Here is a 14,267-nt window from a genome sequence, read left to right on the forward strand (position 1 = left end):
TCATGACAGGCAAACATACATTGATGTTTCTCTCCCTCTCTCCTTCCCTTCCCCTCTAAAGATAAATAAATAAAATCTTTAAAAAAATGACCCCGAGTGGAACCAAGACTCTTTCCTTTTCCTAAATTCAGTGTAGTTTTGACTCACATAAACCTAAATTCCTAGGCTGTCTTGCTTAAACTGTAAACATCTTAACTTTTGAAGAGTGAATGTAAAGTATAAACTGATGCAACTTTTCTAGGAAGCAACTGGCAATAAACATGAAGAGCCTTAAAAATGTTCCTATGCTTTTGCTCAACAATTCCACTTCCGAGAACCTACCTGCAGAAAAGAACTGAATGGTGATCACTGATGCCCCAAAACAGATTACATACAAAGAGGCATATTTCATGTAAAAGAGGCAGAAACCTAGAAATAATCCAAATAGCCAACAGCAGAACTGTTTACTTATGAAGCAGTCACACAATGTATTAGTTTACAGTTATTAGCAATGATGTTTGCATGAGTTTTAACTACCTGAGAGAAATGTATACAACAGAATTTTAAATAAAAAAGGTAAGAAACGGAACTGCAAGTACAATTTACCTCCAAAGACAACACATGCAGACATCCACAAAATATGTAACTGGAGGAAATCTGAGAGATGGGATTATGGGTAATTCTCATTTTTTTACATGTCTCCATTCTCCAATGTTCAGCAATGAGCATGAGCATGTCCTCCCTTTTGTGATCAGTAATGAAAATAAAATTTGCATTTAAAAATAGGAATTAGTGCAGAAATCCACCATGAAGCAAATTAATGATTGCAATGTCCTCCTTTTTATTAAATTATAAAACTGTTATCGATACACACACTTTTGGAAATAACATTTGTTTTTTTCACATGTCTGCTTTTGTGGAGCACAAACAAAAACTTCAATTTCTCAGTCTTGAAGCTATTTAGGACTGGTAGCCAAACTACCAAGAATAGCTACTATATATTGTCAGAATTTATGGAAAATATTACAAAGACAAATGCTTCAAAAAGATGACACAGTGCAGAGAAAACCATAGCTATTAAGCTGGTATAAAATTCAGTCAAAATGTTTTAGTCCATTATGGCTTCGTATAAAGCTTCAAAGGAAGAAAATTTAAGCCACTGCTCATCAAAGGCACTTAAGAGTTGTAATAAAATACTTCTTTGAATTTAGTTGGAGTCGGACAGTTATTTTTATTCCTTTTTTCACATTCTGTCTCATGGTGAAACAGTCCTTGAATACAGCTATTAATGAAAAATAGTTATCACTTCTTAATATACATGTTAAAAATATGCAAACAGAATTAATACAGATTTTGGTCCACTGAAGCAGGCAACATTATCAGACTGTAGTGTTTCTCTTAATTCTGAGCAAAAAGCCACCAACTCCCCAGACCCAGTCACACAGACAGAACCTTCAGTTCTGAATCTGCGTGGGTTGTGCCCTGTGCTCACCACGAGGGACTGGGGGCTCAGGTCCCACCACATCTCCACAGTGCATTTTAACTGGAAAGAACCGCCCCACAGCTCCACAGGAGTGTTGCCCTGAGGTGGCGATGGCAGGGTACAGAAGAGTCCATCCTCAAGACACCTATAATTCCGTGTCTCGGTACTGGGAAGAAGGCTGGCCGTAATAACCGCGCTTTGAGTGTTCCGACAGCTGCTGGCGGTATTCTTCCTCCTCCACGTCACTGCCGTAACTTCCTCTGGCATCTTGATAGAGTCTGGGAGGACCTTTCTGTGGTTCAGGGGGTCTGAAACTTAAAGAGCGAGAGGGGTAAAGACACAGCAGGCTATCACCCAAGATAGACTGCTTACCTCTGGGCTAACAAACCAGGGACACTCCTGGCCCAGCTGTAGGTTCGCAGAGTGATGGGACTGGGGATGGAAGCCATAGGCCGACGCTGATGCCCACTTGGATAGCAAGGGAGGGGGCCACCCACGTGCTCCCTGACCTACAAATTCCCCAGCTGTTCATTGGCTACAAGCGCCACTGTTTGATCGGTAATTTTCCCCTAGTTTTCTGTTGGCGTAAAGCTAGACTGTAGCTTCCAGTCAGAATAGCCACAAGAAATGTGATTTGTTTTTTCCCTATTCTCGGAAGCAGGAAATGATCCAGTGTTAAAACCTCAACTGGAAGACACTGTGGTAATTCCTAGTGCTTATTTAGCATCTTTAAAATGCAGGATATCTTACTGACACCAGCCATTTGACTGTCACCTTCCCTTCAGACCACAGTTCAGCACAAGTGGCCTGACTTTGCCAGGTGATGCAAAGGAGTCAGGAGCTTAGCTTATAGCCAGAAAGTAGCAACAAAGTGGGTCTAGGCCCCAGAAATTTTGCTTGTGTATTGTCCTAACACAATTTAATGTATCTGTGCTCCAATGTATCAAGGGAAATTGAGTTGAAATGCCAGTGATTACACTGTCAGAGAGTTTTAGCATACAGGCAAAATTATCATGAAATTTTGACTCTTTATACTACAATTTGTCCAAATAACTAAGGTAAACCATTGACCAGGGAGGGGGAAAAAGTTTCTTTATTATTCTGAAATGTAAATGAAGAAAATTCTTTCCTGGGAGCCTAAGTTCCAGGTAAGCCCCTCGTGTAGACCCGTACCTGCCAAGCAGACCTTACCTCGTGTACTGGGGTGAGCCAGGGTCCGGCTTGTGGGTTTTGATTGGAACTGCATAGATATCGGGGTGCTTCTGGGCAATTTCAATCTGTGGTGATGCAGGAAAAAGCAGAGTAAGAAGGAAGGAGTGAACCATGGGGCAGTCTGCTTGCTGGCTTCCTGCCAGTCCAGTTTCCCAATTCCATTTGAAGGAGAAGAAAAGCAGAAGAGACTCTAGTTTTCATGCTTCTGTGTGATGTCTGAGCGGTACATGCCGAACGAGAAAAACACCTGAGGCAGTGAGATTCTGCCACATGCTGCCACACGGAGGAACCTTGGGGACTTTGTACTAAGTGAAATAAGCCAGTCTCAGAAGGTCAATCACAGAATTCCACTTTTATAAGGTCACCAGTACAGTCAAAGTCCCAGAGGAAAAAATCACATGGTTACCAGGAGGTGTCAGAGGTGTGTTTCAAATAGAGAAAAATTGTTTAATAGTTTAATAGGTACAGAGTGTCAGCTGGGAAGGATGAAAAATCCTGGAGATGGATGGTGGAGACAGTTGCACAAAAATGTGAATGTACTTAATGTCAACGAACACTTAAAAATGGTTAAAATGGTAGATTTTATGTTATGTACATTTTATCACAATAAAAAAAAGGAGTTCGGTCCCCACTCGGGGCGTGTGTAAGAGGTGACTGATCAATGTTTCTCTTTCACATCGATATTCATTTCCCCCTCTCTCTCCCCCTCCCTCCCCCCTCTCTAAAATCAATAAGCATGTCCTTGGCTGATGACTTTTTTAAAAAGTACAATCTATGGGCCTCTCAGTTTCAGAGCCCAAGGTTTGCTAGGTTTCTATGGCAAATCTGAGAGCAAATTAAAACTCAGTTACCAAACAAACATAAATGGTGTAAAGAAAAACAACTTCTGAGAGGCACTGATTCTCTGGTCACTCTTCCACACTCCGAAGCCCAACATAAAGTTCTGATTTACAAAAGGCCGAATCTTATTGTTAGGCTTTCCTGACTGGAAGAGAAGAGGAGGCACGCACAGCCAACAGTCTGGAAATGACACACAGAGGGCGAGCCTTTGGTGTCGTGCATGTGAACATCCCTTTGTGTTTGTGCCATGTGAAAAGGGCCGCAAATNTAAAATCAATAAGCATGTCCTTGGCCGATGACTTTTTTAAAAAGTACAATCTATGGGCCTCTCAGTTTCAGAGCCCAAGGTTTGCTAGGTTTCTATGGCAAATCTGAGAGCAAACTAAAACTCAGTTACCAAACAAACATAAATGGTGTAAAGAAAAACAACTTCTGAGAGGCACTGATTCTCCGGTCACTCTTCCACACTCCGAAGTCCAACATAAAATTCTGATTTACAAAAGGCCGAATCTTATTGTTAGGCTTTCCTGACTGGAAGAGAAGAGGAGGCACGCACAGCCAACAGTCTGGAAATGACACACAGAGGGCGAGCCTTTGGTGTCGTGCATGTGAACATCCCTTTGTGTTTGTGCCATGTGAAAAGGGCCGCAAATCATTTTAATTAAATGAAAACATTTAAAATTCTTATTGTCGACATGCAAACATAATCCAGTGGTTTAGAAACAATTACCCTTGCATTCTGTGCTTCTTGGAGCTCTTGCATTCTCTGCAATCTTGCCTTGTGATCCATCTTCTCAAATATTTTTACTTTGCCCAGGACAGACTTGGGTGCGTTATCTTGCTCCACACTGTCCTCTCCTGCCTCCTCGTTCTCTGGGGGAGGCACAGGAGTGGAGGGCTTCAGTATAGGCTTGCAAAAGGCAGGTTTTGCTGCAACAGGAGGAGGATGACTCTTGGCAGATGCACTGGGAATTTCGTTGCCAGCAACAGTTGAGGGAGAGTTTGACTTGTATTCATAGGATCTGGAGTAGTCCAAGGACTCTTCTCTGTTCTGGGTTCTGGCCTGCAGAGAGCAGTGACATATTTCTCACCTTAGGCTTTCGTTTGGTTTGCACATCAATATTAGTGGTTTAATACACTCCATTTCCTGATCAGTTTCCGTAGGTGGTCAACAAATACCATTGCAACAAACAGTCAAATATAGGAGGGCGAACAGCCACTGGCTGGGCACTGTGATCCCTTCCTCACTTCCTGCAGGAGTAAGAGCTTGGGAAACAAGAGGATGCTTGGGAAGTGCTCGGAGCCCTGCAAGGGCTAGAAGTAGATCAGCCCTAACTACACCCTGGAGGAGATTCAAATTTTGGAGAAGACCTCAGGACCAATCAGGCTTCTGGATCGAAGAGTGGGCTCCTGAGTTCACACCACACCGGGGTCCACGCCCCGGCGTGGAGGTGAGGCCCATGTCCAGCCACGAAGGAGATGGGAGTAGGGAGTGGGGAGGCATGTCATGCAAATGGCCACTTCCCCTCACACTTCAATCCTAGACCTGCTTGTAAATTTTCACTGTTATATTTTAGGAGATCATTAATTACTTCTGATAGCTCACACAATCAATTATTACTTTCTTCTCAACTGAACTATTAAGTTAAATAAACAAATTTCATTAGTCTATATGGAAAAGCATACAGTCATGGCTTTGATTCAGAGAAGAGATAAAGAATCATGACACGCCCATGTGTTCTTATATTGATTTCCTGCTGGATAACAATTTGCTTAAAAAATAAACTTCCTCATAATGAGGGGCATTATAAACAATGGTGGTTGTTTTCTTTAGCAAATCGTCAGTAAGGATGTTCCTGGTGCACCTAAACCAGACTGTGGGCAGAAAACTCCAATTGGACGGAAAAAAAAAACTGAGCCTGGGTTTGGTGACTTGGAGCATGCGGCATTTGTCCAACTTTTCTCTTCCTGTGTCAACTAATTTAAAAATACTAACATTTTTAGAACTGTACATTTTCCTAAAATTTCCTTTCCATCCTTCCTATCTTTTTTCCCTCCCCAAGTTTTTTAGTTTACCCAACAGGACGAAAGGCAGGTTCTAATGGAGAAACAGGGAGTCAACAACACAATTCCACACCATCGTCTTGTGTGTGCTCCTCCCTGGGTATGCAGAGAGCTCCAGGGAGTCTGCTTCCTCTTCCTTCCCATCCTGGGCTTCCCAGCCACATACCTTGGGCGGCTCTGGTTTGAATGCTGGAGGCGGGCTATTGTCCCTAAGTTGATCTCTGCTAGTAGCCCTCCTCATCTGAGCTCGTGGCTCTGGGCTGGGTCTCCTTATGCTCTACAAGACATAAAGGTTTATTCACAACAAGAACATCGCAGCAGAGAGAAAAGAGCACTCGTCTGCTGTGCTGGAGTTCCAAGGACTTGCCTAAGTTCAGAATTTGAGGCTCGCAATTTGCATAAACGTTCCCAACTTGCATGAGCCGAGACACTGACCCAGTGCTTCTTTACTGAAAAGGCAGAACCTGGCACACTTCCATGAGCAAATGCTCCAGATCAATTTTTTAAAAACTAGATGTATCCCTTGTAGTAGTCTCTTCCTTTAAAGTACAAAAGTCTAAAATCTAAAGTCTAAAACCTCTTTTTAGTCAAAGCTTTTTACACTTTAAAGCATTAGGTATCTAAATTTATACACATTAAGAAGTTAACGTATTCTTTACAACTTGTCCAGTGCTGTGTACTAATATTTTTATTGTCATGGTGGGTTTTATCCCCTCCTTCACCTCGGTTTTTGGTACTTCTATTTTAAAAAGAATAAAATCATTCACTGAATTGTGCTAAGTTGCTAAAGGGAAGTCCATAGCAATCATGATCCAAATATATGGATAATCTCATCTATTGTACAAGATCATTATTCCAATGTTCTCTGTGGTACAACTAATAATTGCTCAGGTCCTAACTTAGGGCATGTTGACCTGGTTTCTAGGATCACATAAGCTGTCTACTCACTGGCCCATGGATGTGTGGCACACGTGATCAGACATGTATTTGATCATGAACTCAATTCAAAAATTGAAATACAAGAGAGAAGGAAACTGATGGGGAAACACTCAGGAGTTTTGGCAACATCAGAAAGGTTAAAGGGAGGATGGAGGAGAAAAAGCAGGAATATCTAAGTGTACAGAGAGAGAGGCCTAATCAAAGGTTACAAGTAAATACAATAATATTGTATTTAAAAAATAATGTTCCACCTGCAATTTGGACGGCCAGCCCATAAAGCTGTTCAGTTTATCCATCGTGCCCAAGGGCACTTAGTTCCTGCCCTGCTCTCCCATGGACCACTACCCCTATCATGCAGGCATTGGCTTGGCATGAGGGACTCCCTACTAGTCATCCGTTTCAACCCTCAGGAAGACCTTCCGCAGCACTCTGAATTAACAGTCGTCCAGCAGAATTCCAGTGAAACACCAGAACCTCCGCCTGCTGCCCATGGCCTCACAGCCCGTGGCCTGCCTCGCCTCACCTCCTCATGCTGCACCGGCTCCGAGGAGCGGGTGATGGAAGACACCAGCGGCTCCTCGGCTGGCTCATCCAGCTCATTGTCAGTGTAGGCGCCTCCTTCGCCGTCGGTGTCTTCAAAGTCACTGATGAGGCGGCTGTCGCAACTCAGATAGTCCGCGCCCATGGCGGTTAAGTAGGACATGCGGTCTTCAGGGTCATCATCCATCCCTTCCATCTAGAGGAATGTGTTTTGGAGGGTCAGTGGGGTGTGACATGGCTCCTGGGAGTGGGGACTCAGGAAAATTCCCAAGGGCACAGCCAAGTGACAGAAACCTTGGTGTGTTCTACAAAGGGAAGTGAACCTTATTTTCCTGAAATCACTTGGCTTTATGCTCATGTGTGTGCAGGGACTCAAAGGAGGAACCCCTCACCCTATCTGTCTTTGCTGCCAGATGCAGCTCCATCTGACATAGAGCTACTGAGTCATGCATGCCTCCTCAGACTGTTGTGCTCTGTCTTCCAGAATCTGGCTTCTCTTCAGCTTCTTCTGCTGGTACTTGTCTCCTAGTAATAAATGCACCCTGCCTTGTGCTGCACCCCTCTTCACTCAGCCACAAGATTCTCAAATCCTTGAGGCAGAAGCTCTGTCCTGTTCAACTTCTTGTCCCTGTGGGGGCTAGCACAGAGCCTCAGCAGGCCACAGGCACTCAGGAGATGCTAGACACCTTGACCAAACGTGCAGTTCCCAAACAGCAAGACTTGGGCTCAACAATCTCATTGGCAATTGACTCATTTCCACAATAAAACTGTCCTTCTAAGCTACCTCCATTCGGTCAGACTATAGAAGACTATCGCCAAAGGCTCCCAGAACCACACGAAATTATATACTCTCTCTGCGTCCTCCCTGCGGAGAGCTGTGCGTAAACTATGTCCACAGATGAGAAGCTGGGCAATTTTAGAAGTCTACGCGAGTTTCCTAATGCCCACTTCTCACCTACCCAAATGCCTAGGGCCCGTTCTCTGCCAATCTTTAAGCAAATGATTCCACCACCATTTGCCTTTTCTTCTTTCTATTAATTTTTAACCATGTTTTCTGTGCTCCTCAACTTCATCTGTCACCTCCACTCTGAGTTTCCCCATTCTTAGTAAGCTGTGGAGGTCAGCTCGAGATCTTGTAAGCTCTGATTAGTGTGCTTGGAATACAATACTAGTTACTACGTTAAAAGTAAAAGGGAAGTGAATGTAGGGTTGCACGTATTACATTATGCTTTTCTTCTAAAAGCCCTTTCACTTTATTACTTTTTCAGAGAATTTATAAAATTGCAAATGTGACTGGCACATGTCAGAATTCCTTCAAACAGGCGTGGCTTTACTACATTCACTACCCTCTTGAGAAAAGATTCAAAACACGGACTCTCACCTCACAGCAGAGTGTCTATGCCACATACCTTCCCTTCGGAGACCCAAACTGCTTCCCCTTGCTGATGCTGAATTGTGTCTTTCAAGCTGCCAAACCAGCTATCATTTGCTGCATTCAGGTTGATTGTAGCTATAGAAATGTAGGCAAATGATTTGCATCAATTTCCAAAGCGACATTTACTTAAAAACTTATTTGACATAATTCATATTCATTTCTGTCATATGTAAATTAAAACTGTCAAATGCAAGAGAAAGTCTGAACATACTTGAATACGAAATCCCTTCAGTTGGGTTTATATTACAAATAAATGTTATAAACCTAAAAATGGGTGAATTTCATTTCAGAATGCGTATCTTTCATAAAAGCTACTTTTTTTTTCACATTTTATGTATTTATCTTTAGAGGGGGAAGGAAGGAGAGAGGAAGGAAACATCAATGTATGGTTGCTTCTCATGCATCCCCTGCAGGGAACTGGCCCCTGCCAGGAACTGGCCTGAAACCCAAGCATGTGCCCTGACTGGGAATCGAACCGTGATCATCTGGTTCACAGGCCCGCGCTCAATCCATTGAGCTACACCAGCCAGGGCCCATAAAAGCTACTTTTAAAAACATGCTTTTAAAGAGTGTATTTTTAGGAGCAAAGAAAACACACCTAAAACAGATATAAAAGCACCATATTTTAAAGACCATTATATATTATAAATAAGAAAACTATACACTAGCGTACTGTTGGTTATCGCCAATAAAATACTGACTATTTCAAACAGACATCATTTTGACCGGTTTAAACATCTTGGAATATACACACAAGTTAACCAAGCTGCATCCATACACATTCAAGTGATATACATTTTCTACACAGAACAAAATATTCCTTACACAACAGCACTCCCCATGGATCGACCAAGCGTCACGCAAATACTTTCCATGGACCAGCTCATTTCAGACTCACACCAACTTTGTGAGTAGGTATCGCCATCTCCCCCAAACACAGGAGAGAAACTGAGGCACAACAGTGAAGCCAGCCCAGGGCCTCACACCAAATGAGTACAGAAGCCTAGATGCAAATTCAGAAGTTTGCTTTTATAGTTCATGCCTCAGCCAGGGCACAACGCGGCCCGTCCAAAACTGCAAATTCAGAGTGCGGATACAAAACACCAGCCAAGTAAAACACACACAAGTCGCTCTTCAGTGCCGTGTGATTGTGGGTCTAATGGAGATGAACTGACAAGCAAACTGGCCCTGGAGAACAAATGAAATCGGACTTAAAATAACCACACTGCAGGCAAATTAGGATTTTTTTAAAATGACTATGTCATATCATAACCTTTTCTCAGAGGGTATGGCATTTTAGGGAACACCCGAAAGTGGGGCTTCCTGGGAAAGGCTCCTGGCACCCTGCTCCATCTCGCCTGAAGTCTGCACAGTTCTCGGCAGAGAGCCGGGAAAGAACCATTGGGCCAATTTTGTGAGCCATTACGCTCCAAGTTTTCTGCCTAGTAACATATGCCACTCTTTCATTTAAGGAGTTCTAACACTGATCTTGGAACATCCCGAGTGAGCTTACAATTTCTCTGCTTATCTGCTATTTATAGCATTAGAATAAACCGATACATTGGACAACGCCCCCAAATTAACCTTGATTCCTTGGACTTTTGCACCCTTATCATGGCCCTCTGCCAACGCTGCTCTGCCCTTGGGTAGAATGTGATGCCAGAGTACTCAGACATGGGAGTGAGACTGCGCCCCCAGAGGCAAAATGAGTGATTGGCAGTAAATGCACCCAGAACACTAGGCTGTCCTTCTGAGCTTTTAGTTGGAGTTGTATGAAATAAGTACAGTCTGTATTTATCACAAGAAAAACCGAGTTAAAATGGCCATTTATGAAATGTAGAAGCTATGTTATGCCCCCTGATAAAATGAAAAAAGGTCATAAAACCTCTTACTGAACTCACAGTGAGTCAACTGTATGAAAGTGAAAAAAGAAGAGAGAACGTCCCTGTGGCTAATTTCCCAATTCCCATATAAAGGTGACATCTAAGTTGGTAACAGTCATCTCATGAACTCGACCTTTTTAATGAGTGGGTACAAACTATGATTTACCTTTCCTTTATTTGGAACCAATCACTTGGGTTTATGGTTGGCTTTTGCTCATTGGGTTTTTCAGGTTCTTTTGACCCTGAGCAGTATTAGTTAATTCTTGCTGCTCACCACCTCTAGACTAGACCTAGGTTCCCTTGGGTAAGCTTAGCACATTCGCAAACTTCAAGAGAAATACTGCCGGGATCACCACTCAGCCTGCCCCTGCCCCTGCTGGGAGTCCTGGGATTCCAGAAGCATCTGTTGCCAGCCTGGGTGCAGCAAGTCCCCTGCTCCCTCCCCAGCCGAGGAGGTTGGAATGCCAAGAGCAACAGCAAAAGCAACATGCAAGGCTGGAGGGATAGGGAGAAACTGAGGGAGGCTGCTGACGGGTGTGGGGTTCCTCTCTGCGGTGACGAAAATGTCCAGAAATGGACTGCGGTGATGGCTGTACAACTCTGAGGATAACACGACCCACTGAATTTTACATCTTAAATGGGTGAATTAAATCTCAGTTAAGCTATTCAGGTGGCAGGGATTCCCTCTAAAGAGACTCAGCCGAGGAGCCCAGGCAGACAGCACAGCATCTCCATCTGCTTCCTGTCTCTACAATCCCCTGGGAAACCAAAAATTGCCTACTGAGACTTTTCAGCTGGTACAAGATCCACTTTGTCCTCTGAGCCTTCTCAATGACACAGCATTATACTTTTAATAACACGTAACATTGAAAGACAATAAAATAAGCATAAAGTAACATTACTATCAATAATCAGCAGCATTTATTCAGTACTTCCAAAGTCCCGGGGCTGAACTGTACAAATTTCACATTAATGAAATCTGTGCAAGCTGATAAAAGTGCTAAGATATCCAGTGGTACTTTAAAAATCCCACAGTTTCACACGAAGGGTGGGCCTGTGTGGGTCTCTAAGTCCACAATTCCATTTTGGTGGCCTATAAACCAGGAGCTAAGTGCTTCAGGAATTCCAAGAAAACATAGACCACAAACTTTATGTTTTAAAAAGTAACTTTTTTTTACATGTATATGTAAATGTATCCTATAACAAAGTTTTTTTTTAATGGGGATGTGAAGGGGCAGCCTAAGACGCCGACAGGATAACTTGCTTTTAGGCAAATCTCAGAATAACGCTTCCCTTGTCACTTACACTCCATTGAGGAGCACCTTGAGTTTGCAAGGACAGCCCTTTAATGTTGTCCCAGTTAAGTCCTCATCTCTGGGACAGGTCTGCTTGCTACTGTACAACAAGGAGAAAGGATACTGAGCCCAGGGACACTCCAGGGAACCTGACCCTTGAGTTTGAACCTTGACGATGGTGTGTGCATCAAAGCAGCTCTACTATTCCTACTTATTAACTCATTAAAATGCAAATTTAAAATCATAAAAACCTCCTGATTCTGGCCACAACCCATACAACAGGTCATATCCTGGCCGGGCTGAGGGAAACACGGGAAACAGCGCTGACTGGGACCACCTGCGCAGCTTTGAAGAGTCAAATCAGAAGTCTGGGTCAGTGCTGTAAAGAGGCCATTTGGTGGACACGGGGGCTTGTTGGTAACAGTTATCTGGGACTCTGTTCCAGCTGTCTCTAAGACCGCGCACTTCCACGGTAGAGGCTGGCAACATTTATACTGTAAGAATGGATCACTTCAAAGTTCTAGATGAAACTAGATGTTCACTGTGTCTACATTCCCACTCCAGCTTCTGACTTCAGTCACCCTAAAACTTTCCATTTCTTGATGACCTTAGGGAAGACATGGTTTTCAGAACCAGAGGCAGTGCTGACTAAGTTGAAAACAGCTATGCCCTGCCCACCGCTAGGCCCAGGGCTGGCCTTCGGCACAGAGCTGGGTCATGGTCAGGCCTTGCCTTTAAGGATCTCACCATTTATCAGCGGGGCTGCGCCAGTTGTTGCACCTGCCACACATGGGCTCCTCCAGACCCTTGACCAGACACATCCAGCTACTGCGGCCTGTGCGCCCAAGGGCAAGTGATGCTCACTCAACGGCTGATGAAGGAAGTGCCCCAGGGCTCCTGGCTCCTACTTCTGCCCCGACCTCCCCTTTATCCAGCCTCCTGCAGCCTGGTTCTTCCTCCACAGGCCATTACTTCCCGTCCTGGTATCTCATATCCTCACATGAACCCCAAATTCAGCTCTCTGAGGGAAAGCTCCTAGCCATTCCATGGACTTGAATTTGACTTGAGGGGAGGGAGGGATGACGTAGGCATAGGCTGAGCATGCCACCATCACCTGGGCCTCAGTTAAATGCATGCATTACCTGTTAAATGGAGGAACTGTACTACGTGACCCCCTCTAACCTTAGAAAAATAAGTCTGTGCTGTAACAAATGTAGAATATTAGACACACATGCAGAGACACCATAGTTTCAGTCTGGGCTCAACCAGATACCAGAGGCGTGATCTTGCAGAAGTCACCTGTCTTCCTTACGGCCCAGAAAGAGCCCATGAAAGACTGAACCGCTGTTAGCTACCACTATCCTAAAAGGAGTAATAATAATTATTATTATTGTTATATTATCATTACTATTAGTGGTAGCAGTAGTAAAAATGATAGAGGAAGATTACATGTGAATATATTAAAACCACAAGCTCTTACGACCCTACACTCACAAACTCCAGCGTAGGATGGACCACTCACTCCATCCTTTGCATCTGACTACAGATGAGCAGTAAGCTCACTGAGCAGTGCCGCTCACTCCTTAACAGGAAGAGCCAGTGACAGTAAAACAAGAGTCGAATGTGGACATTCACTCACCCCTTCCTCCCCACTCAGTGTCAAGTATGCTAAATAGCACATAGGTTGACAATGACTGGTGCTCAGCTCAGAAGAGCGGTCATTATCCTAAGGACACGGCATCCACACGGCCTCCTCATGGGGCTCCCACGACCTTTCGGGACCGAAATGCTCTGTAACCCTCTCACGCCCTTAATTACACCAAACTCACCGAACTAGTCATTTATACAGGTTGTGCATACAATCAGTTAGTAAATTCCACAATCTTACATCATTTTACTTTCATGAGTTTCAAACAGTAGCGATGGTCTTCATTTCAGGGATTTTTAAAATATTCTATCATGGAAAATTTAAACACAAACAGAAGGAGCGAGAACAGCTTAGGGAACTGGCGTGTACAGGCCTGTCTGGTCTGGCCTTTGCCCCACCCACTTTCCTCACTGAAGATTATGTAAGCAGGTTCCAGACAGCCTGCATGTCATCTGCAAATACACAGGACTGGGTAAAGGTAGGTTTACAGTTGTGAGCACGCAGAACAGAGTTATTGTTGTTGTTGTTGTTTTTTAAGATTTTATTTATTTATCTTTAGAGGGGAAGGGAAGGAGAGAGGGAGAGAAATATCAATGTATGGTTGCCCCTCATGTGTCCCCTGCTGGGAACTGGCCTGCAACCCAGGCATGTGCCCTGACTGGGAATCGAACCACGATTGTGTGGTTCGCAGGCCCGTGCTCAATCCACTGAGCCACACGAGCCAGGGCCAGAGTTTACTTTTGTATTATTATAATCACAGCCAGCATGGTTTCTTTCATACAAGCCACTGTAAACCTCCTTTTGCCCACCCCTATCCATTATGCCATTCATACCTATTTTGTTTAGTAAACATTCCTAAAAGACAAGTACTCTTTTAGAAAACATAATCACAATAACGTTATCATCCTAAAAGCAGGAGCAATAAATCTTTAATATCATCCAATATCCA

General features: G+C 43.8%; 1 protein-coding gene across 6 annotated transcripts in view; it reads right to left on the reverse strand.

The window, feature by feature from the left end:
• Positions 1-800: 800 nt before the first annotated feature.
• Positions 801-14,267, reverse strand: part of TJP2 (tight junction protein 2) — a 115,432-nt gene continuing 101,965 nt past the window's right edge. For 4 of the 6 annotated variants that reach the window (XM_037061702.1, XM_037061697.1, XM_037061700.1 and 1 more), the window contains 6 exons: positions 8,467-8,567; positions 7,041-7,253; positions 5,745-5,855; positions 4,245-4,577; positions 2,654-2,739; positions 801-1,776 (listed from right to left, as the gene is read on the reverse strand). In XM_037061702.1, coding sequence (XP_036917597.1) covers positions 1,608-1,776; positions 2,654-2,739; positions 4,245-4,577; positions 5,745-5,855; positions 7,041-7,253; positions 8,467-8,567 — 1,013 coding nt within the window. In that variant the 3' untranslated portion in view covers positions 801-1,607. The remainder of the gene's footprint in view (positions 1,777-2,653; positions 2,740-4,244; positions 4,578-5,744; positions 5,856-7,040; positions 7,254-8,466; positions 8,568-14,267) is intronic. The other 2 variants (XM_037061699.1, XM_037061701.1) reach the window with 1 other exon arrangement.

Source organism: Sturnira hondurensis, unplaced genomic scaffold (genome assembly GCF_014824575.4).
Source record: "Sturnira hondurensis isolate 20B ecotype Veracruz unplaced genomic scaffold, ASM1482457v3 Scaffold0013515, whole genome shotgun sequence".
NCBI classification, from domain to species: Eukaryota; Metazoa; Chordata; class Mammalia; order Chiroptera; family Phyllostomidae; genus Sturnira; species Sturnira hondurensis.